The following is an 18989-nucleotide window of genomic DNA, read 5'->3' on the forward strand; positions in this document are numbered from 1 at the left end:
ATATCCTCTGAGGTTCCTTATGCTGATTTTAAATCTCAGATCTAGGTTAACCACCTCATTTTACAGATGAGAAAACTGAGACCTGGTGAAGTCGAGTGACTTGCCCAAGATTACATGGGTAGAAAATAGCAGAACCAGAACTGGGATTTGAATCCAGGTCCTATCAATTTAAATCCAGTGGTCTTTGTACCATACCAGGCTGGCATGGTGTGTGTGTATGTATGTGTGTGTGTGTGTGTACATATATAGTATGTAGGCATGCATGTATGTATGTATACATATATGTGTGTATATATACACATACACATTTCTCACTGTGTGCAATGGGAACATGAGCTGATATACAATATAACATATGCTGTATGTCATATATACACATATAACATAACAATGTGTCAGACTACTTCATTGCAGGCTTTCATTATGTGTTTATTGAGTTAATTTTGGGGAATTTCTAAATATGAAGAGAACTGTTCTTTAAAAGACCCACAATTCCAGATCTTTGTGTGTGTTTATTTGTAATCAGGGCATGAAATTGGAATATGCCCTTTCAGCCTGAGGCAGACTTCTAGGTATTTGAAAAAGATGGGACAATTGGGAATAAATCCTAGTTTTTCATAAAAGGAAGTCACTGGCCCTTTCGTCTCAGCATAAACCATTTGGCCTACAACACAGGAATCGTGGATTGCATTGATCTATACAAAATAAAGGAGAGACTAAGGCACAAAAATACTCTGGTCTTTCCTATGTGAAAAGGCAAAGAGAGTCAGCGTGGCATCATCCACTGAGCTCTAGATCCGGTATGAGGAGAATGTCTTGGCTGTGATGTTTGCTAGTCATGGGATCTTGAGAGGGACAATACTTTTCCAGGCCTGTGAAATGTGGATAATAACACTTGTACTATTTACATCTCTTGGATGTGGAGAGAAGTATGCTTCATAAACTTTAAAGTACCATAAAAATGTGAATTTTTATCCGTAAAAAACCCCAAAGTCTTACCTCAACCCTCTGTTCTCCTCAAACTCATGTTCTATCTCTCAAACTTTTCAAGAGCAGTCCAACCTTGATGCTTCCTCCCCCATCTTCTCACTCCTTGACCCCGTGGGATTTCGCTTCTCTTCTGACTTTGTTTCTATGGCTCTCTCTACAGTCACTACTGCCCTCTCACTTCTCGTATCCACTGACCATTTCTCTGGCCTTGTGGATTATGAACTACTCCTATATATGCTCTCCTCCCTCATCTTAAGTGGTATCAAAAAATCTTAGATCATTTGAAAGAACCAATAGTCCATTTAATTTATTCTCTCCTTAAAGCTTCAGGAACAATTATTTCTGTGCCTCCTTTCAAATTCATAGGGCCATAAAGAGGGCTTAGAGTCCACTTAGTTCAACTCCATCATTTTTTGAAGGAGGGAATTGAGCCTTTGAGAAATATCTTTAAGTGACTTTTCCAAGACAACAATGAGCGGGTATTTGAACCCAGGTCTTCTGACTCCAGATCTATCATTCTTTCTACCACACCATGCTGCCCGTTATTCATTTGACAGTCAGTATAGGGGACATATACATGTTTTCCTCAGCTTTTATAGTTCATATTTCTGGGTTTTCTTTGGAACATGTCACAGGTTCACCCAGAGAATCTTGTCCATAGTTTACCGTGGTGTGCAAATATCTGAGTGGAACTGGAAACATTTTTAAATTCAGGACCTGTTCCTTAAGATCATTTCTTTTCTAAGAGGAAATTACTTGGAACAAATATGACATCGATTTTCCATCTCACTTTATTATTTTCAATTTGTCTGTTTCAAATTACTTAAGACTTGACAACCAGACCATATAGTTAGAGAGCTTTCTGATTAGATTTTGTGGCTTTCAAAAAAAAAAAGGAGGGAGTATAGATGAGACAGATGTTGGCTGAAACTGCCAAAGAGATAAAAGTAAAGATATCTCTCTCTCTCTCTCTCTGTCTCTCTCTGTCTCTGTCTCTCTCTCTCTCTCGGTCTCTGTCTCTGTCTCTCTCTGTCTCTCTCTCTCTCTCTCTGTCTGTCTCTGTCTGTCTCTCTCTCTCTCTGTCTCTCCCTCCAGCTCGCTTATGATGCCTGGGCAAATAATTCCGCATCAGCTCTCAGACTGTGGAAGCAAGATGAAATGACATTCAGGAGAGAAGAAAAGAGAGAGGAGTGGGAGCCACAATGCCAAAGAGGTATCCATCCATTCCAGAGCAGAGAGCTGTGTGATAGCTTTGATGGATCACTGGTCTAAGAAGAACAATTGAAATTAAACAGTTGAGATTTTTGATTTGTGAATTAGCAATACATAGATTGGGCTCTAGAAATGATTACATCATGATCATATAGGAATGCTATTTTTTTTAATAAGGGCTAAGAAAGAGAGATTATCATTATGTCGGTGCCCATGATAAAGACTGGAATTTTTCTAAAGGATAGTTTGTTCACCTGAGGCAATTTGTAGGGACATGTGAATTTTACAAATCTATTTTACACCATAATTATAGCTTTGGGTTATGAAAAGTACAGAGAATTATAGATCTGAAGGAACTTTAGAAATATTTCAAATGTTACTGAAAAAATTTATTTTTCTATCACCTTCATTTTAAAATATATCCTTCCCCATCCCTACCTGGAGAGTCACACCTTATACCAGAAAATGAAGAAGAAATAGGAAAACAAAGCAACCCAGCAAGGCTAACCAACACATCAACCACGTATGACAGTGTATACAATATTCCATACTCTCAGCCCCCACCTCTGCAAAGAAGGGAAGGAGTTGCATTTTCTCATCTCTTGAGGACTTTGGAAATTGTTAAGGATGTGGTCTGTAACAATCAGATCTTTGCCTAGAAAAGTATCCATCAGAGATAGGCACTTTAGAATGAGTGATAAATTAATGTAAGAATTTGAAAGGTTTTACTCTTTACGTGGTCTGGAAACAGAATTAGATGACTGGGTGCTATGTCCTTAGTGTAATTCCAAAAATGTTATGTTCATCTAGCGTTGAAAATCATTCCCTAGCCACTAGCAATACTCCATACCCCAACTCTCCAACATATATACACCCCCTATAATGTAATGTAACCAAGTTTTTGATAATAAGGAATAAAACAGATGATTTCAAGTGATGTCTATCTTTCTGTAGGATCAAAAGACAGAAGTCTGGAGAAATATGAAGATACTGATGCTGATGTCTCTGAGAAGGAAGATGGAAGCTTGCATGGACCAGGTAGGTACACTGGATATCTATATGAGGCATTAAGGTTGAACATGGAAGGAGACAAAAGACACTTTAGGAGGAGGGTAGATATCAAAGACAAATATCCCTGCTTTCCCATTTTTCCCAGGGTCCATCCTGGGTCTGCCAGGTTGGTTCTGGGGAAATTTTGATGATTTTGTCTAAGCAATGAGAATTTATTCAACTCAATAAACACTTATTAAGCACATACTACGTACAGAGCCCTGTGTTCAGTACTGAAGGAAACATAAAGTTTAGAAAAGACCCAGTTTTCCTATCTCATGAAGCTCATGCTGGAAATATAAAGTCCTGGTGCTCTAGGAGGCTTTCTTCCCTAATTAACTGGGATATGTTCAATTTTGTTTTGACTTTCAGTACTGAGAGTCTATGAAATACATATAAAGGGGCTTTTTTTTATACAAGTATTTGGAGTTTTGATTTGTTCTTCCCTCCTGGTTTTCTCTTCCCCTTCACAGAAATTCTAACACAGAGAGTAATTGATATGGTCAAATTTTTATGGGTCTTTGGCAAGGTGCTGCTGGAGGACACCATAGCAGCAGTGCAGTCCTTGTACAAAGATAGTTGGGAAATAAACACCGTGTTGAGAATGGAGCGGTGCATGCTACTGAGAAGGCTCAGTAAGGTAAGGGTCACAGGGTGCCAAAGAGGCTACTCTCGAATGATGTCAAGTTCTTTGAGTCGTTCAGCTCAGACACATCATTCCACAGTCTGGCTAATGATTCATGTCTTTTGTGACCAGGCTCATTGTCACTCCTCCCCAAGAACAGATTTCTGCATGTTCAGATCAAAGGCTTAACAAAACCCATTCTTCCACCAAGTGCAACCAGCAACCTCAGATGAGTCTTGGAGAGAAAAGTGAGGTGTTCCCTTGGTGCACTTAATTCAAAGCATCCTTTTCTTCAAGGAGGGGAATGATTCCACCCCAAAGCAAATTGTTTGGACATCTTTGATGTACTTTGAGTGTTCAGAGAGTTTGATTCAAAAAAACATTAAGTACTTACTAGTAAAAGCCACTACAAGTTGTTGCTAGGGACACAAAAACAAAAATGAAACAAAACCATTGATTTAGAGCCCAAAGGAACCTTATATGGGTCATCTAATTCAACCCCCTCATTTTACAGATGAGGATAATGAGGTCCAGAAGGGTCAGTTCCTTGCCTGTGGTCATATCAGGAGTAAGCAGCAGAGCTAAGATTAGAGCCCGGATCCTTTGATCCCAAATCCAGCCCCCTTTCAACCATATCATTCTACTAGTTCAATGAGAGTCCCTTCTCTCAAAGAACTTATAGTCAGTCTACTGGGGCAGAAGGATTCAGATAAGTATAATAACTCAATGTAGAGAGTGATGGGGTTAAAAGAGAGATCCAGACAAAGTACCCTAAGACATTAGAGAAAGGGGAGATCGTTTTTGGTGGGGAAAATCAGAGAAGGTTTCATGTGGCAACCTGGATACTATAGTATATAGGGCACTGAACTTGGAGTCAGGGAAACCTGAGTGTAAATCCTGGCTCAGATACTGCTGTGTGACCCTGGACAAGTCACTTAACTTCCCTCTGCCACCATTTCTTCATTTGTAAAACAAGGGTAATACAGCACCTACCTCACAAGCTTGCTGTAAGGATCAAATGGAATAATGTATGTAAAGCACTTTTCAAATCTTAAAGTATTATATAAATTACTGCTATTCTTATTGTTGTTGTATTATAGTTGGCAACTAGCCTTAACCCTAAAGGAAGAGAAAGATTCTGAAGGGTGGAGTTGAGGAGTTGCTATATTCATGGCATAGGGGATGTCCTCTGGAAACATATGGATGTGGGAAATGGCAAGTCTAGTTCCTGTTAATAGAACCCAAGCGCCATGTTTTATTTGTAAAACGAGAATGTAAAATGTCATTGTAGGGGGAAAAGGCCACCAAAGAGGACATTTTGAGATACTACCACTTAAAGCTTCAGGAGAAACAGAAAACCACACCTGTCAAAATAAAGGAAAGAGAGCCAGGAGCAGAAGATCAGGGGTTACCTGATACTGGGTTACCTGAGCACCATAAGGACAATGCACCAGATGAGTCAGAAGAGGAGATGAGTCCTCCAGGCAATCAATGTAGAGATAAATATGCCTTAAGTCAGAGATCACCCAGGGAAGAGACTCAGTTACAGGCTAGATTGGGGAAGGACTTTGCCAAGAATGACCTTGAAGACCTGCCATCATCAATGGGGCATCCCCCAACTGGAGAAGACTCACAATCACTTGAGGAGAACGCATTACCCAGGTGAAAAGGCCTTGCTGAAAGCTTAGAGTCTATTAAGGTCAAAATTTTGCTATGCAAACAGTGGAAGTCAGAATAATGTTTTCAAAGCACACTTTTGCTGAAGTCATCACACTGAACCCTGAGCCAAAAAATATTGGCTCAGATAAGCATAAAAATAATTTACCCTAATTTACCCTGCAACCTAGTTTTTAAAAAAAATTATCATTAGCTTATTTTTATATTGCTTTCATTTCTGGATATATCCTTTCCCCTCCTCTTCCCAGAAAGCCATTCCATATGATGAAGAATAAAAAGGCAGGGGGAGGGGGAATCTGCTCAACAAAACTAACCAATACCTCAACCAAGCTGGAGAGCAATGCTGTCCTTTACATACAATTACCTACAATACTATCCAACACAACAAAGGTGGTATTTTACAACCAGAGTCCCCCATCTCTGTAAAGAAGAGAGGGGAAGTGCATCTTCTTACCTCTTCTCTGGGGTTGTTTGCTCATTATAATTACCTTTTCTTGTTTTTAGTTCTATTTACGCTGTAACCTGCCCCCTAGTTTGAAAAAACAAAAACAAATAATCCAAATTGATTTTGAGTTGGTAATCTTTCCAACAAGATTTAAAGGAACCAAATGATCAGAAGGTAATTTTGTCAGTAAGAAAATTCCAGAAAATGCTTTATAACTTATAGAATATCAGAACTGGAAGGGCCCTTAGAGACAGGTACCTCCAAACCCATCTTTTTACAGATGAAGGAACTGAAGTCCCAAGGGCATATATAACTTGACCAAGGTCACACAACGTTCTGATTCCTAGGCCATCAGTTTTCCTCCTACATTAATCAATTAACAACCATTCAGTGATTTTTGAAATTTGTTTAATGTGAATTTAATGTATTTACTTTCAAAAGTTTTTGTGTCTTGTGTTTTTGTGTGTGATATTTGGGGGGCCTAGGAAATTCTCAGAGATGGGTGATGACTATGCAAGTGATGATGAGGAAAGCCTGGGTGAGGAAGATGAAGGTGAGCCAGTCTCAGGACTTGTCTGTCAAGTAGCCAGCCCACCCTACAGCAGCTCAGTGCAAGCTGGACAAAGAAGCTCCTTATCAGAAGCCAAAGACTTGGTTACTGCCTCAGTGGGACAGATGAAGAAAAGAGTCACGAGATCGATAAGAAAAACTCCCTTCCCATTGTTGACAGCTGGAGATCTACTCCTTAAAAAGCAAAATTATTTGTTTCCTTCCCTCTCCCCTCCCCTCCCCTCCCCTCCCCTCCCCTTCCCTTCCCTTCCCTTCCCTTCCCATTCTTTCCCACACTTCCTTTCTTTCTTGTTTCCCCTTCCTTCCTATTTGATTTTCTAAATAACAAGCATTTGTTTTCTCTTCTTTCCATCTGCATCTCCCCTCCCCTCCCCTCCCCTTCCCTCCCCTCCCCTTCCCTCCCCTTCCCTTCCCTTCCCTTCCCTCCCCTTCCCTTCCCTTCCCTTCCCTTCCCTCCCCTCCCCTTCCCTCCCCTCCCCTTCCCTTCCCTTCCCTTCCCTTCCCTTCCCTTCCCTTCCCTCCCCTCCCCTTCCCTCCCCTTCCCTTCCCTTCCCTTCCCTCCCCTTCCCTTCCCTTCCCTTCCCTTCCCTTCCCTCCCCTTCCCTCCCCTCCCCTTCCCTTCCCTTCCCTTCCCTTCCCTTCCCTTCCCTCCCTTCCCTTCCCTCCCCTCCCCTTCCCTTCCCTTCCCATTCTTTCCCACACTTCCTTTCTTTCTTGTTTCCCCTTCCTTCCTATTTGATTTTCTAAATAACAAGCATTTGTTTTCTCTTCTTTCCATCTGCTGCCCCCAAAATTGCAAAAAAAACCCAAAAACCCTTGTTAAAAATATGCATCGTCAAGCAAAATAAAATCTTGCATTGGCCGTGTCTGAAAATGGAGGTCTCATTCTCCATCTTGAATCCATCACTGCAGTGTTGGGAAGTGGGGAACATACTTCATTCTCTGGACACTGCAATTATGGTTGGTTATTGCATTGATCAGAGTTTTTGAGGAAAATGCAAGCGCTATCTATGATCCATTATGAATGAGGTTATCTGCTCTTATTCAGTAAGGACAGTCCAAACCACTCTACTTGAGTTAAAGAGGTAAGATATATGGCCCCAGGAAGCTAGAGACAAGTGGTCTTTGGAACAAATTAATGTTAGGGACTGTAGCTTTGATTTCATTGGTTCATAGAACTCCCTGATGAAGAAACTTTCTCTACCATCAGAACTATGAGAGGTTAAGTGACTGGCCCAAGGTCACTTGTGTGAATGTGTCATAGACAGGATTGGAATTCAGGATCCTGCCTTTAAGGCCAATCGTCTATCTGCTATGCTGCTTCTCAAAAATCATTTGTTTGAAAATATGTGCCATATAAATTTTGAGCAAATAGAGCTTTTATAAATTATATATTTTAGATGCCTTAAGGAAACTCTCTATTTAAAGGAATACTTCTATACAATAGATTATCATCTCTTGGTTATTAGCTTTCTTTTCTTTCTTTTTTTTTTTAAAGATTTTTAGATCAAAGGTCTTCTTAAAGCAGGGCACATCTGCATCTGTAGTTATTATTATAGATTTAAAATTCAAACTGAAAGGGATCTTCGAGATCATCTAATTGAACATCAACATTTTACAGATGAGAGGAAATGCCTTATTCAAGGTTACATATGTAGTAAATAGAAGAGCTAGGATTTGAACCCAAGACCTTTTGTTGCAAATCCAGCCCTCTTTCTCCTGCTGCCTCTCAATGAAAGCGGCTTATGTGGTGCTTCAAGTTTTACAGTGTTCCTTACGACATTCCTATGAAGCAAGCAGTGGCAGCATTGTGACTCCAAGTCCAGTGGTGTTTCGACTACCCTATGTCCCCTCTCAAGCAGCTACCTAGGGATATTCTCAATTTGTTCCAACTGGACTGGTTCTTCCTTTCAGGGTGTTTTATGACCATGAGCTGGAGGAGGCAGATAAATTCTACAGGAGCCTCCCCCAAGTGGCGAAGCTCACTTTGGAGCTGTACAAGCTGATTGAGTCCAAGTCCGAAATGCTCTGTTACTTCGTGATCATTCTCAACCACACGATTTCAGCTTCCATTCTGACACTGGTGCTCCCCATTCTGTGCTTCTTGTGGGCTATGCTTTCTGTTCCAAGGCCTCCTAAACGTTTCTGGATGGCTGCTATCTTTTACACAGAGGTAAGACCAACAGAAGATAACACTCATATGTTGTTGTTGTTGTTGAGTCATTTTAGTCGTGTCCAACTCTTGGTGACCCCATCTGGGGTTTTCTTGGCAGAGATACTGGAATGGTTTGCCATTTCCTTCTCCAGCTCATTTTACAGATGAGAAAACTGAGGCAAACAGGGGTAAGTGACTTGCCCGAGGTCACACAGCTAGTAAGTGTCTGAGGCCAAATTTGAATTCAGGTCCTTCTGACTCCAGAGCTGGCACTCTATCCACTGTGCCACCCAGCTGCCCAGCACTCACATACTACTGTGCTATCACTTGCTATACTTCTCTCATCTCTAACCTCCCCTTCCGACCTTGCATACAATGCTCTAGCTTTCAAGAGTAAAAATGAAATCACAAATAGATTTTCCTAAAGGATAGTTACAGTAAAAAGGCACTGTGGCATAATGGGAAGGACTTTCCCCTTTCTGATTACCTTCAGGCACTCTGTACATGTCTTGTATGTGTCTTAATGCTAACATGTTGTCACCCCCACTAGAATGTTTGTTCCTCAAGAGCGGTGGCTGCTTGTGTGTGTCTGTGTGTGTTTGTCATTCTCTGTATCCCTAGCTCTTAGCACAATCCTGGCACATACTAAGCACTTAATTGTTGTTTGTCCTTTGTTTTCAAAGAGGACCAATGACATCATGGGGGTGATTTCTTAAGGGTGAACTAGATTTAAGTGAGGTAGAGTTACACAAAGTCATCAGCCTCATTCTCTCTTCCTGAGTCATCAAACTCCAGCTGCAAAGCAAAAGTCAAGACAACCACAATGGCCCTGGATGCAGTAGGTGACCTTGGTGTCTTTAATGTCTGATAAAGATCTAAGCACTCCACAGCACCTGCTTCAGCTGTGTTCATGGCCATTGGAAAAAATTGTTCTCATCCACCCATTCCACCAGAGAAATTCTTCACCTGCTTGGGGCAGACATCCCCCTAATTCGCCAACAGGTCTGAGGTCTGTCAGTTACCTTAACTTGGTTTAGCCCATCTGAGGAGATGGTTTACCAGGTTGTGGCTGCTGCTTATGCTACAGCTTCAGGGAGCTGCAGGTGAGAGTTGGATGAATCAGGTGGACACCCACAGTGGATGAGCAACCTTGAAAAAGGTCTTGCAAGCCCTCACACCAAAGATGCTATTCCTCCTGAATACGCCATACACACCAATAAATGTTTATCGCCTGAATGATTGATTGACTGGCTAGATGGCTGAATGGTCTTGGAGTTAAAAAGAGCATGGTTCCAACTGGCACATATGGCTATATGACCCTAGGCAAGTCACTTAACCTTTTAGTGCCCTAGCAAATGTCTAATGCTGTAAGTCATTCAAATAATTTTCAGTCTATATCAGTAGAGAGAATTTTCTCAATGAAAGTTCTCTACACCAATTAAATTACTGAGCTGGACCCTCAAAAAAAGAAAATTATAGCATCAGCACAGAGGCTTGTCCATAGTAAGCATTTAATAGATGTTTGTTGAATTGAATTAGAGACATTTAAACATTTCATGGGGACAGAGACTACACTTGTGATTTCATTGGGAACTTCCAGTGAGAAAACTCCCTGTACAAATGCAAGCTGACCCCTCCTCTGCAGCTCTTAGCCATGGAGAGCAGTCTGGGCCACTGTGAAATTAAGTGACTTGCCCCAAGTCACCCACTGAGTATATATGAGAGGCACAACACAAACCCAGGTCTGCCTAGCTTTGAGTCCAGTTCTCTACCACCATTTTAACATTGCATAGAATTCTAACATCCCTTTTAGCTGTGACTTTCTTTATGCTGAAAGAAGCATCTTTGGGACTATCAAAGCAGGAAGACAGAAGATGAATGATTCGGTCTCTGAAAGAGCACACAGTCTAATAGGAATTATAAAGTAAGTATAGAAGTAAACAGAAAACAAGATTGAATGGAATAAGTACCGTAGGAGTTCAGAAGCCAGAGGGGTCACCTCTATCTTACGGAGGATCAGAAAAGACTTTGAGGAGAAGGTGATATTTGAGCTGGATCTTGAAGGATGGGGCAGATTTCAAATTTCACAGGCAGAGATGAAAGGTAGGATTCCAGGTAGAAGAAGAGTACTAGTCCAGTCAGGCTGTTTGAAAAAGCATAGGGTGACCAGGGTAGAGCTTTGGGTGACAAAGCTAGTTTAAAAGCATTTTCAGCCTAAAAAGAGGGTAGTTTCTTAGCATAACTATCATGAGGAATGGTTTGGCTTTGGGGTAGTGGGCTGAGAGAGCCTTGGAATTTGTCTATACTATTTGAGAATTATGCCAGATCAATGTACAGGCAATAAATACTAGAAGAAATTGGGAAGTGTGGACTTTTAGAGTCCAAGACACACACAAATAGGAAAAGAATAAATGTCTCAAAGAAATTTTAGAAGGCTGAACAAAAGCATAGGATTATGGGTTTGGAGATGGAAGGGTCATTAGAGGTCATCTAATCCAACCTGAACATCTTACAGATGATGACACTGAGGCCCAGCAAGAAGAAAAAACATGCCCATGGTTACTTCCCTTCTCTTTTATGGACTTCAGCAGTGTCAGACAGTGGTATCCAGAGAGTTCAGCATGATGTGGGTTATTTTTTTCTCTCTCATTTCTACAGATAATACTCTTTAGAGAACTCTCTGGTCTATGAAAGACTAATTTTAGACTAAATAAATACTTTCAGCTGGTTTTATGTGTTCTCTTCTTTCCCTTCTCTCTCTTTAGGCAACAGTAGTGGTCAAATATTTTTCACAGTTTGGATTCTTTCCCTGGACCACAAAGCTCTATGCAGGCATACATGGAGAGAAGCCATTTTCTCTGCCAAATATAGCTGGGATTGAAAAGAAGAGTGGCTATGTCCACTATGACCTTGCGCAACTGTTGGCTTTGTTCTATCATAGGTCAGTCTTGAAGGTAAGTGGTCCCAGAAGAGGATATGTCCTTTGCAAATGGTTTCATTCATTTTATCATTTTATGGCAACTCTTGCTTTTTAGATCTTTCTTGTTTTTAATGAAAAAAAAATTAATTAGTTGAACTTCACAGCTCCCACATTAAACAGGCTCAAATTAACACCCATATTCCAGATGAGAAAGCTGAGACACAAAATTGGCTGCTTGCCCTACCCAAAGGCCTTTAAGACTGAAACTTAAATACATTTGAATTTCTGACTCCTGGTCAGAATGCCTGGCCTGAAGACATTGGTGTTTTTCACTTGGTGCTTAGGTCTGTGTTAAAGACAGTTTTAAATCAGGCTTGTTTCTGGACTTTTTAATTTTTATTTTAACTATATTATATAATCCCACTGGGCTTGGTGCCAGGAATCCTTAGGAAACTAAAGTTCCCCAAAAGCTCACTTCAATGAGATTTCTTTGCAATGATGAATACCCAGAATTCTGACTTTAAGACGGGAAGTAAATACAAAGAAATTCCTCCCTCTCCTCTTTCCTTATGCTATTTCTTCATACACACCTCAGAGCACACACCCTCTTTCTTTCCCTGCCATAGGCATAAATTAGGCATTTTTGTACCTGTAGCATGAATTACAAACCTTGCCAGGACAAGCAAGCCTAATGAAGAGTGTTCTCAGTTGGGGGAAGAGACAGACACTACCAAAGAGGGGGCACCCCATGAGACCGTTGATGGGGAGGCTTCCCATCCCCCTAAGACCCCCAGGAAGCAAGCCATTTGGTAGTTTCCTATTTAAACTAATTAATCCTGTAGTTCTGGTCTTGGGAGTTCGGGAATTGGTCTCTAAGACATGAAGATTTGGGTTCAAGGCCTGTTCATGTAACCCTGGATGGTCACTAGATGGCTCAGTGCTCTCAGTAGAGCTCTAAGACTACTAACTGTAGACTAAGTTCTGACCTGTATCTACAGAGGGAATTGTCTAAGCTGTAATTCCCCTATATCAATGAAATCACAGGTCTGTTTTCTAGCCCCTTTTAACCTCATACAGTGAGGTAGGCATTGCTCTCATTTTACAGATGCCCTAACCCAAAATTAGTTAATCCCAGGGAGAGGGAAGGGGATGGGAATGGGATGGAGATCGAGGGTAGGCACCAGACTTGTCATTTCAATGGTACAGACAGTGGTCCAGAGTTAGTGTCAGAGCTGGGACAAGAACCCACTTCTTCTGACTCCTGGTCCAATGGTCTTTGCCCAGCTGCTGACATTTAGCTGACTTTGAGGGTTTAAGAAGAAAAGCTTTCAAGGAAAAAAACAGCCCTGGCAATGGGTGGGCAGAGGCATTCCCAGGAAGGCATGGCCTTCTAGCAGAGTCTCAGGGGCTAGATCCCTCTCCTGCCTTGCCTTCCCCAAAGTACTGGCACCCTTTCCAGGGACATTCATTCATTCACTCACTCACTCATTCAATCAACATTTATTAAGTACCTACTGTGTACTAGGCACTGTGTCAAATACTGGGGATACAAAAAGGGGCAAAAGACAGTCCCTGCCCTCAAGGAGCTTACAATCTAACAGGGAAACAATGTGCAAACAACTATATACAAAGTCAGTTATAAATGGAATAAATAGGAAATAATTTAAAGAGGGAAAGCCCTGGAATTAAGAGGGGTTGAGGAAGGCTTCCTGTGGAAGGTGGGATTTTAGTTGGGGCTTAAAGGAAGCCAAGGGTGGATCATTCTATCAGACTCAGGCCTGGGGAAGCTCTTCTTCATCCCCTGGGCAGCCTGGCCCCCAGAGAGCTCAGAAGCTCTCAAGTAATGCTGCTCCCTTCTCTCACAGTGGGGTGGCATCCCACCATATTTTCAATCCAGTCCTCCTGTTCAACCTCTGAATTTCAGATATTCTCTATAACACTACACATCCATTTTTAGTTGAGCAGAATTATGTGGCAGGGCTGGGGCTGGGAAGGGGTGTTGTGAGAGGGGTACCACAGCTCCCAGTCTGAGATTCATGGGTTGTTTTCCTGGGGTTCCTTCAGCCTCTGAGTCCCCCCACTGAATCCTGCAGTGTCATCTTTGGCTCTTCCCCATTCGTCCATAGCTTGTCCTTCTCTTAGGCCCAAGGGTGTGTCTATTTTGGACTGAGGCAGGGGGAGGGAGGGAGATCAGTAAAATATATCCTCAGATTCCTTCCTTTTTCCCTCCATCCAGAGTCTAGGACTGTGGGATGAGCCGTCCTCTGGCCAGGCTAACTGCAAAGAAAAGAAAAAGATTAAAAAGTCCAAGAATCAAAGACACAGCAGCAGAAAGGCAGGGGACTGTCCCCAGAGTTGGCAGGCAGAGTCTTATCCTCTTCCTCAGCCGGCCCCCTCTCTGTGGGCTTTCTGGAGAAAGAGACAAACACCGTTGGATGCAGGTGGGCTTTGAAAAAACAAGAAATTGTTAAAAACTCAAGATTTATGTCATCATTCATAATTCCCCAAATCTCATTCCTTGTAGGGGCTTTCTTAGCAATCTTGGCTGGGCTTCCTCACTACCAACTCCTCAATTCCCTCCCTTCCTTCTTTCTCCTTCTCCTCTTTCTCCTACTTCTTCCCCTTCAGCTTCTTTGAGAAATATATGAGGGAAGGATATGAAGTCAAAGGACCTAGGTTTCAAAAATAGAGATAGAAGGGGGGTGGAGCCAAGATGGCAGCTGGAAAGCAGGGAGTTGCCTAGGACTCTCCCCCAGGACCCTCCAAACACCAATAAAAAATGGCTCTGAACAAATTCTAGAACTGCAGAACCCACAAAATAGCAGAGGGAAGCAGGGCTCCAGCCCAGGACAGCCTGGATGGTCACTGGGTAAGGTCTATCATGCATGGAGCTGGGAGCAGAGCGGAGCAGAGCAGAGCCCAGCATGGGCTGCACCCAGACCAACCAGACTGGGAGCCTGGCAGAACAGGCCCTAGCATCCTGAATCAGTGGCAGTTACCAGACTTCTCAACCCACAAACACCAAAGACAACAGAGAAGGTTAGTGGGAAAAACTGTGGGAGACAGAGTGAAAGGAGTTTGCGGTTAGGCCACCGCCCCCGGGACAGAGGAGGTGGTGCAGCTACAGAACTACAGCTGCAGTTCATTCTGGCCCCAGGCCTACCTGGTGGGAGGAATTAAGTGGTAGATCTGAGCAGGAGTGCAGAGCCTGCTTAAGATCTGAGTCAGGTCCAGGTTGGCAGTTCTTGGGGGAGGAGGAGCACCGGTGTGGCAGAGCTGGCTGTATAGAAATAGCTCTGAAAACAACAGCGCATCCCTTCAAGCTTAGAACAAAGTACTCTCTACTCTACAAGCACTCATATCCCAATGAAAAACTCAAGGGTTAAGTAGTTGGCTGGGAACATGACCAGGCAGCAAAAATGGACTCAGATTCAGACTCAGACTTTGGAATCTTTCTTTGGTGACAAAGAAAACCAAAAATACAGCCAGAAGAAGTCAACAAAGTCAAAGAGCCTACATCAAAAGCCTCCAAGAAAAACATGAACTGGTCTCAGGCCATGGAAGAGCTCAAAAAGGATTTGGAAAAGCAAGTTAGAGAAGTAGAGGAAAAATTGGGAAGAGAAATGAGAGTGATGTGAGAAAACCATGAAAAGCAAGTCAATGACCTGCTAAAGGAGACCCAAAAAAATACTGAAGAAAACAGCACCTTAAAAATAGACTAACTCAAATGGCAAAAGAGCTCCAAAAAGCCAATGAGGAAAAGAATGCCTTGAAAGGCAGAATTATCCAAATGGAAAAGGAGGTCCAAAAGACCACTGAAGAAAATACTACCCTAAAAATTAGATTGGAGCAAGTGGAAGCTAGTGACTTGATGAGAAATCAAGATATTATAAAACAGAACCAAAGGAATGAAAAAGTGGAAGACAATGTGAAATATCTCATTGGAAAAACCACTGACCTGGAATATAGATCCAGGAGACATAATTTAAAAATTATTGGACTACCTGAAAGCCATGATCAAAAAAAGAACCTAGATATCATCTTTCAAGAAATTATCAAGGAGAACTGCTCTGATGTTCTAGAGCCAGAGGGTAAAATAGAAATTGAAAAAAATCCACCAATTGCCTCCTGAAAAAGATCCCAAAAAGAAAACTCCTAGGAATATTGTTGCCAAATTCCAGAGCTCACAGATCAAGGAGAAAATACTGCAAGCAGTCAGAAAGAAACAATTTGAGTATTGTGGAAACACAATCAGGATAATACAAAATCTAGCAGCTTCTACATTAAGGGATTGAAGGGCTTGGAATATGATATTCTGGAAGTCAGTGGAGCCAGGATTAAAACCAAGAATCACCTACCCAGCAAAACTGAGTATCATGCTCCAAGGCAAAATATGGATTTTCAATAAAATAGAGGACTTTCAATAAAATAGAGGACTTTCAAGCTTTCTCAGTGAAAAGACCCGAGAAGAATAGAAAATTTGACTTTCAAACACAAGAATCAAGAGAAGCATGAAAAGGTAAACAAGAAAGAGAAATCACAAGGGACTTACTAACGTTGAACTGTTTTGTTTACATTCCTACACGGGAAGATGATGTGTATAATCTATGAGACCTCAGTATTAGGGTAGCTGAAGGGAATATGCATATATATATATACATATATATACACACAGAGGGCACAGGGTGAGTTGAATATGAAGGGATGATATCTAAAAAAATAAAATCAAATTAAGGGATGAGAGAGGAATATATTGAGAGAGGGAGAAAGGGAGAGATAGTATGGGGTAAATTATCTCGCATAAAAGTGGCAAGAAAAATCAGTTCTGTTGGGGGGGAAGAGGGGGCAGGTGAGGGGGAATGAGTGAATCTTGCTCTCATGAATTTGACCTGAGGAGGGAATAACATACACACTCAATTGGGTATCTTACCCCATAGGAAAGAAGGAGGAAGGAGATAAAAAAAGGGGGGGATGATAGAAGGGAGGGCAGATAGGGGGAGGAGGTAATCAAAAGCAAACACTTTTGAAAAGGGACAGGGTCAAGAGAGAAAATTGGATAATGGAGGATAGGATAGGAAAGAACAAAATATAGTTAGTCTTTCACAACATGAGTATTGTGGAAGGGTTTTGCATAATGATACACATGTGGCCTATGTTGAATTTCTTGCCTTCTTAGGGAGGGTGGGTGGGGAGGGAAGAGGGGAGAGAATTTGGAACTCAAAGTTTTAAAAGCAGATTTTCAAAGGAAAAAAATGTTTTTGCATGTAACTAGGAAATAAGATATATAGGCAATGGAGCATAAACATCTATCTTGCCCTACAAGAAAGTAAGAGAAAAGGGGATGGGGGGAGTGGGGTGACAGAAAGGAGGGTTGACTGGGGAACTGGCAGAATATATGCCATCTTGGAGTGGGGGGAGGGGAGAAATGGGGAGAAAAATTGTAATTCAAGCTCTTATGAAAATTAATGCTGAAAACTAAAAATGTTAAATAAATAATGGGAAAAAGACAAAAAAAATAGAGATAGAAGGGATCTTAGAGGCCATAGCCTCTAATCCCCCAATTATATAGATGAGGAAACTGAGGCCCAGAGGTTAAGTAACTTCTCCAAGGTTATATACCACTGCTAAGTGTCTGAAGTAAGATCTAACTCAAATTTTCCTGACTCCAAGTTCAGTGTCCTATTTATCACACCAGGATGGCTCAGACTATTTCATTTTATAGTTTGAAAACTGGCTCTACAGTGATAACCTCTCAGTGCCTCAGTTTCACCTTCTGGTAAGTCAAGAGGTTGGATTAGATCTAAGGTTCTTAACTTTGTGTGCCTAATGGACAGATAAAGCCTATGAACCTCTTCTCAGAATAATGTTTTTAAATGTATAAAGTACGTGGGGTTACCAAGGCAGCCAGTTACATTGAAATACAGATATCAAAATAGGTTAAGAACCCCCAGATTAGATGATTCTGTTATCTAGCTGTACATCCAATCATCCTCCCCCCCCCCCCGCATCATTTCCTTCCCATCTTCAGTCTCTAGTTGCATAATACAATGGGAGTACCCCTTGGAAAAGTTCCTTTGTGACTGGAATTTGACCTGGAGGATTGTTCCTGGCTAGGCTCTCAGTCTTTTAGCCTCCTCTGGTCCTTACTCCTCCCCTATTACCCCATTTCCCCCTCTCCGCACCCCACTTCCCTGCCTTTATTCTGAAAGGCATCTATAGACCAATAAATAGCAAGACTGGGGCTGCAAAGTGAGACTTTTATTCTAAAGAATATGGCTCTGTCCCTTAAATCAGGCATGTGCATTTCCCTCCAGCAGAAAAGAAGCCAGATTGTTACACTCAAGTAGGTTAGGATTTGGGGAGAGAGAGAGATTCCAAAAGTGATCCTAGAAGAAAGATTGCTGCTATGTTGTGTCTTTCTCAGAGGAATCCCAGGACAGAAGACCCAGGAAGATAAGGAGCTGGTTCAGGAAATTTCCAATCAATGGAAGGCTGCTCGCTGCAAGGATGCTGAAGAAACAGCTGGTGAAATCCAGAAAGCTGGTGACTCAAACGTAATTGAGAGGGGTTTTGTTAGAGGAAAGGATAGAAAGAAGAGCCTTAGACCCGGAATCAGGGAACCTGGGTTCAAGTTCTGATGTTTTCACTATCTCATCAAGTGACCCTTGGGCAGTGATCCTGAGAAATAGGGGGAGTAAAATGGACTTGGTGATTGCTAAGATTAATGTCAGTTCTGACATTTTATGGTCTAAGGATCCTTCCAGCTCAAATTCATTCATCAAATGAATGAATGAAAAGGCATTTATTAAGCACCTACTTTGTACAAAAGATACAAATAGAAAAGCAGGATAGTCTATGCCCTCTAAGAACTCTTATTCTAATGTGTGAAATAAGACATATTAATGGTTTCAGCTGAAAGACAGAAAGATCCCATAGTCCTTAGGGTGCAACAGCAATACGGTTGGTAATACATCCTCCTTAATATCATTTCACTTGATAAAACCGTATCTGTTTCTGATGTTGAACCATTTGATCGTGCCATAGACTTTGGTAACCAGAACTTTTAGGAGTCATTTCTGGGTCTTGAGGAGCTGTAGCTGCTAAAGATGGGGCTACAGCATCCTTGAAGTTGGACTTGGAGTCAGAAAGGCCTGAGTTTGAATCCTGCCTCAGAGACTTCCTAGTTGTGTGATCCTGGGCAAATCATTTAACTGTTTTTTGCCTCAGTTTACGGCTGATGGGGATAATGATAGCACTTACCTGATAAGGCTGTTGTGAGGATCAAATAAGTTAACATATGTAAAGTACTTAGCAGACATGAGAAGCCCTATATGATGGTGAGAAG

At 41.7% G+C, this 18989-nt stretch overlaps 1 protein-coding gene across 1 annotated transcript in view; it reads left to right on the forward strand.

Annotated features, from left to right (window-relative positions):
• LOC118842337 (piezo-type mechanosensitive ion channel component 2-like) overlaps positions 1-18989 on the forward strand; it is a 105242-nt gene that overhangs the window by 63133 nt on the left and 23120 nt on the right. The window contains exons 27-29 of the mRNA XM_036749897.1: positions 6485-6751; positions 8484-8742; positions 11490-11678. Of these exons, the coding sequence (XP_036605792.1) occupies positions 6485-6751; positions 8484-8742; positions 11490-11678 (715 nt within the window). The remainder of the gene's footprint in view (positions 1-6484; positions 6752-8483; positions 8743-11489; positions 11679-18989) is intronic.

The sequence above is a fragment of the Trichosurus vulpecula genome, chromosome 3, assembly GCF_011100635.1.
Source record: "Trichosurus vulpecula isolate mTriVul1 chromosome 3, mTriVul1.pri, whole genome shotgun sequence".
Taxonomy (NCBI): Eukaryota; Metazoa; Chordata; class Mammalia; order Diprotodontia; family Phalangeridae; genus Trichosurus; species Trichosurus vulpecula.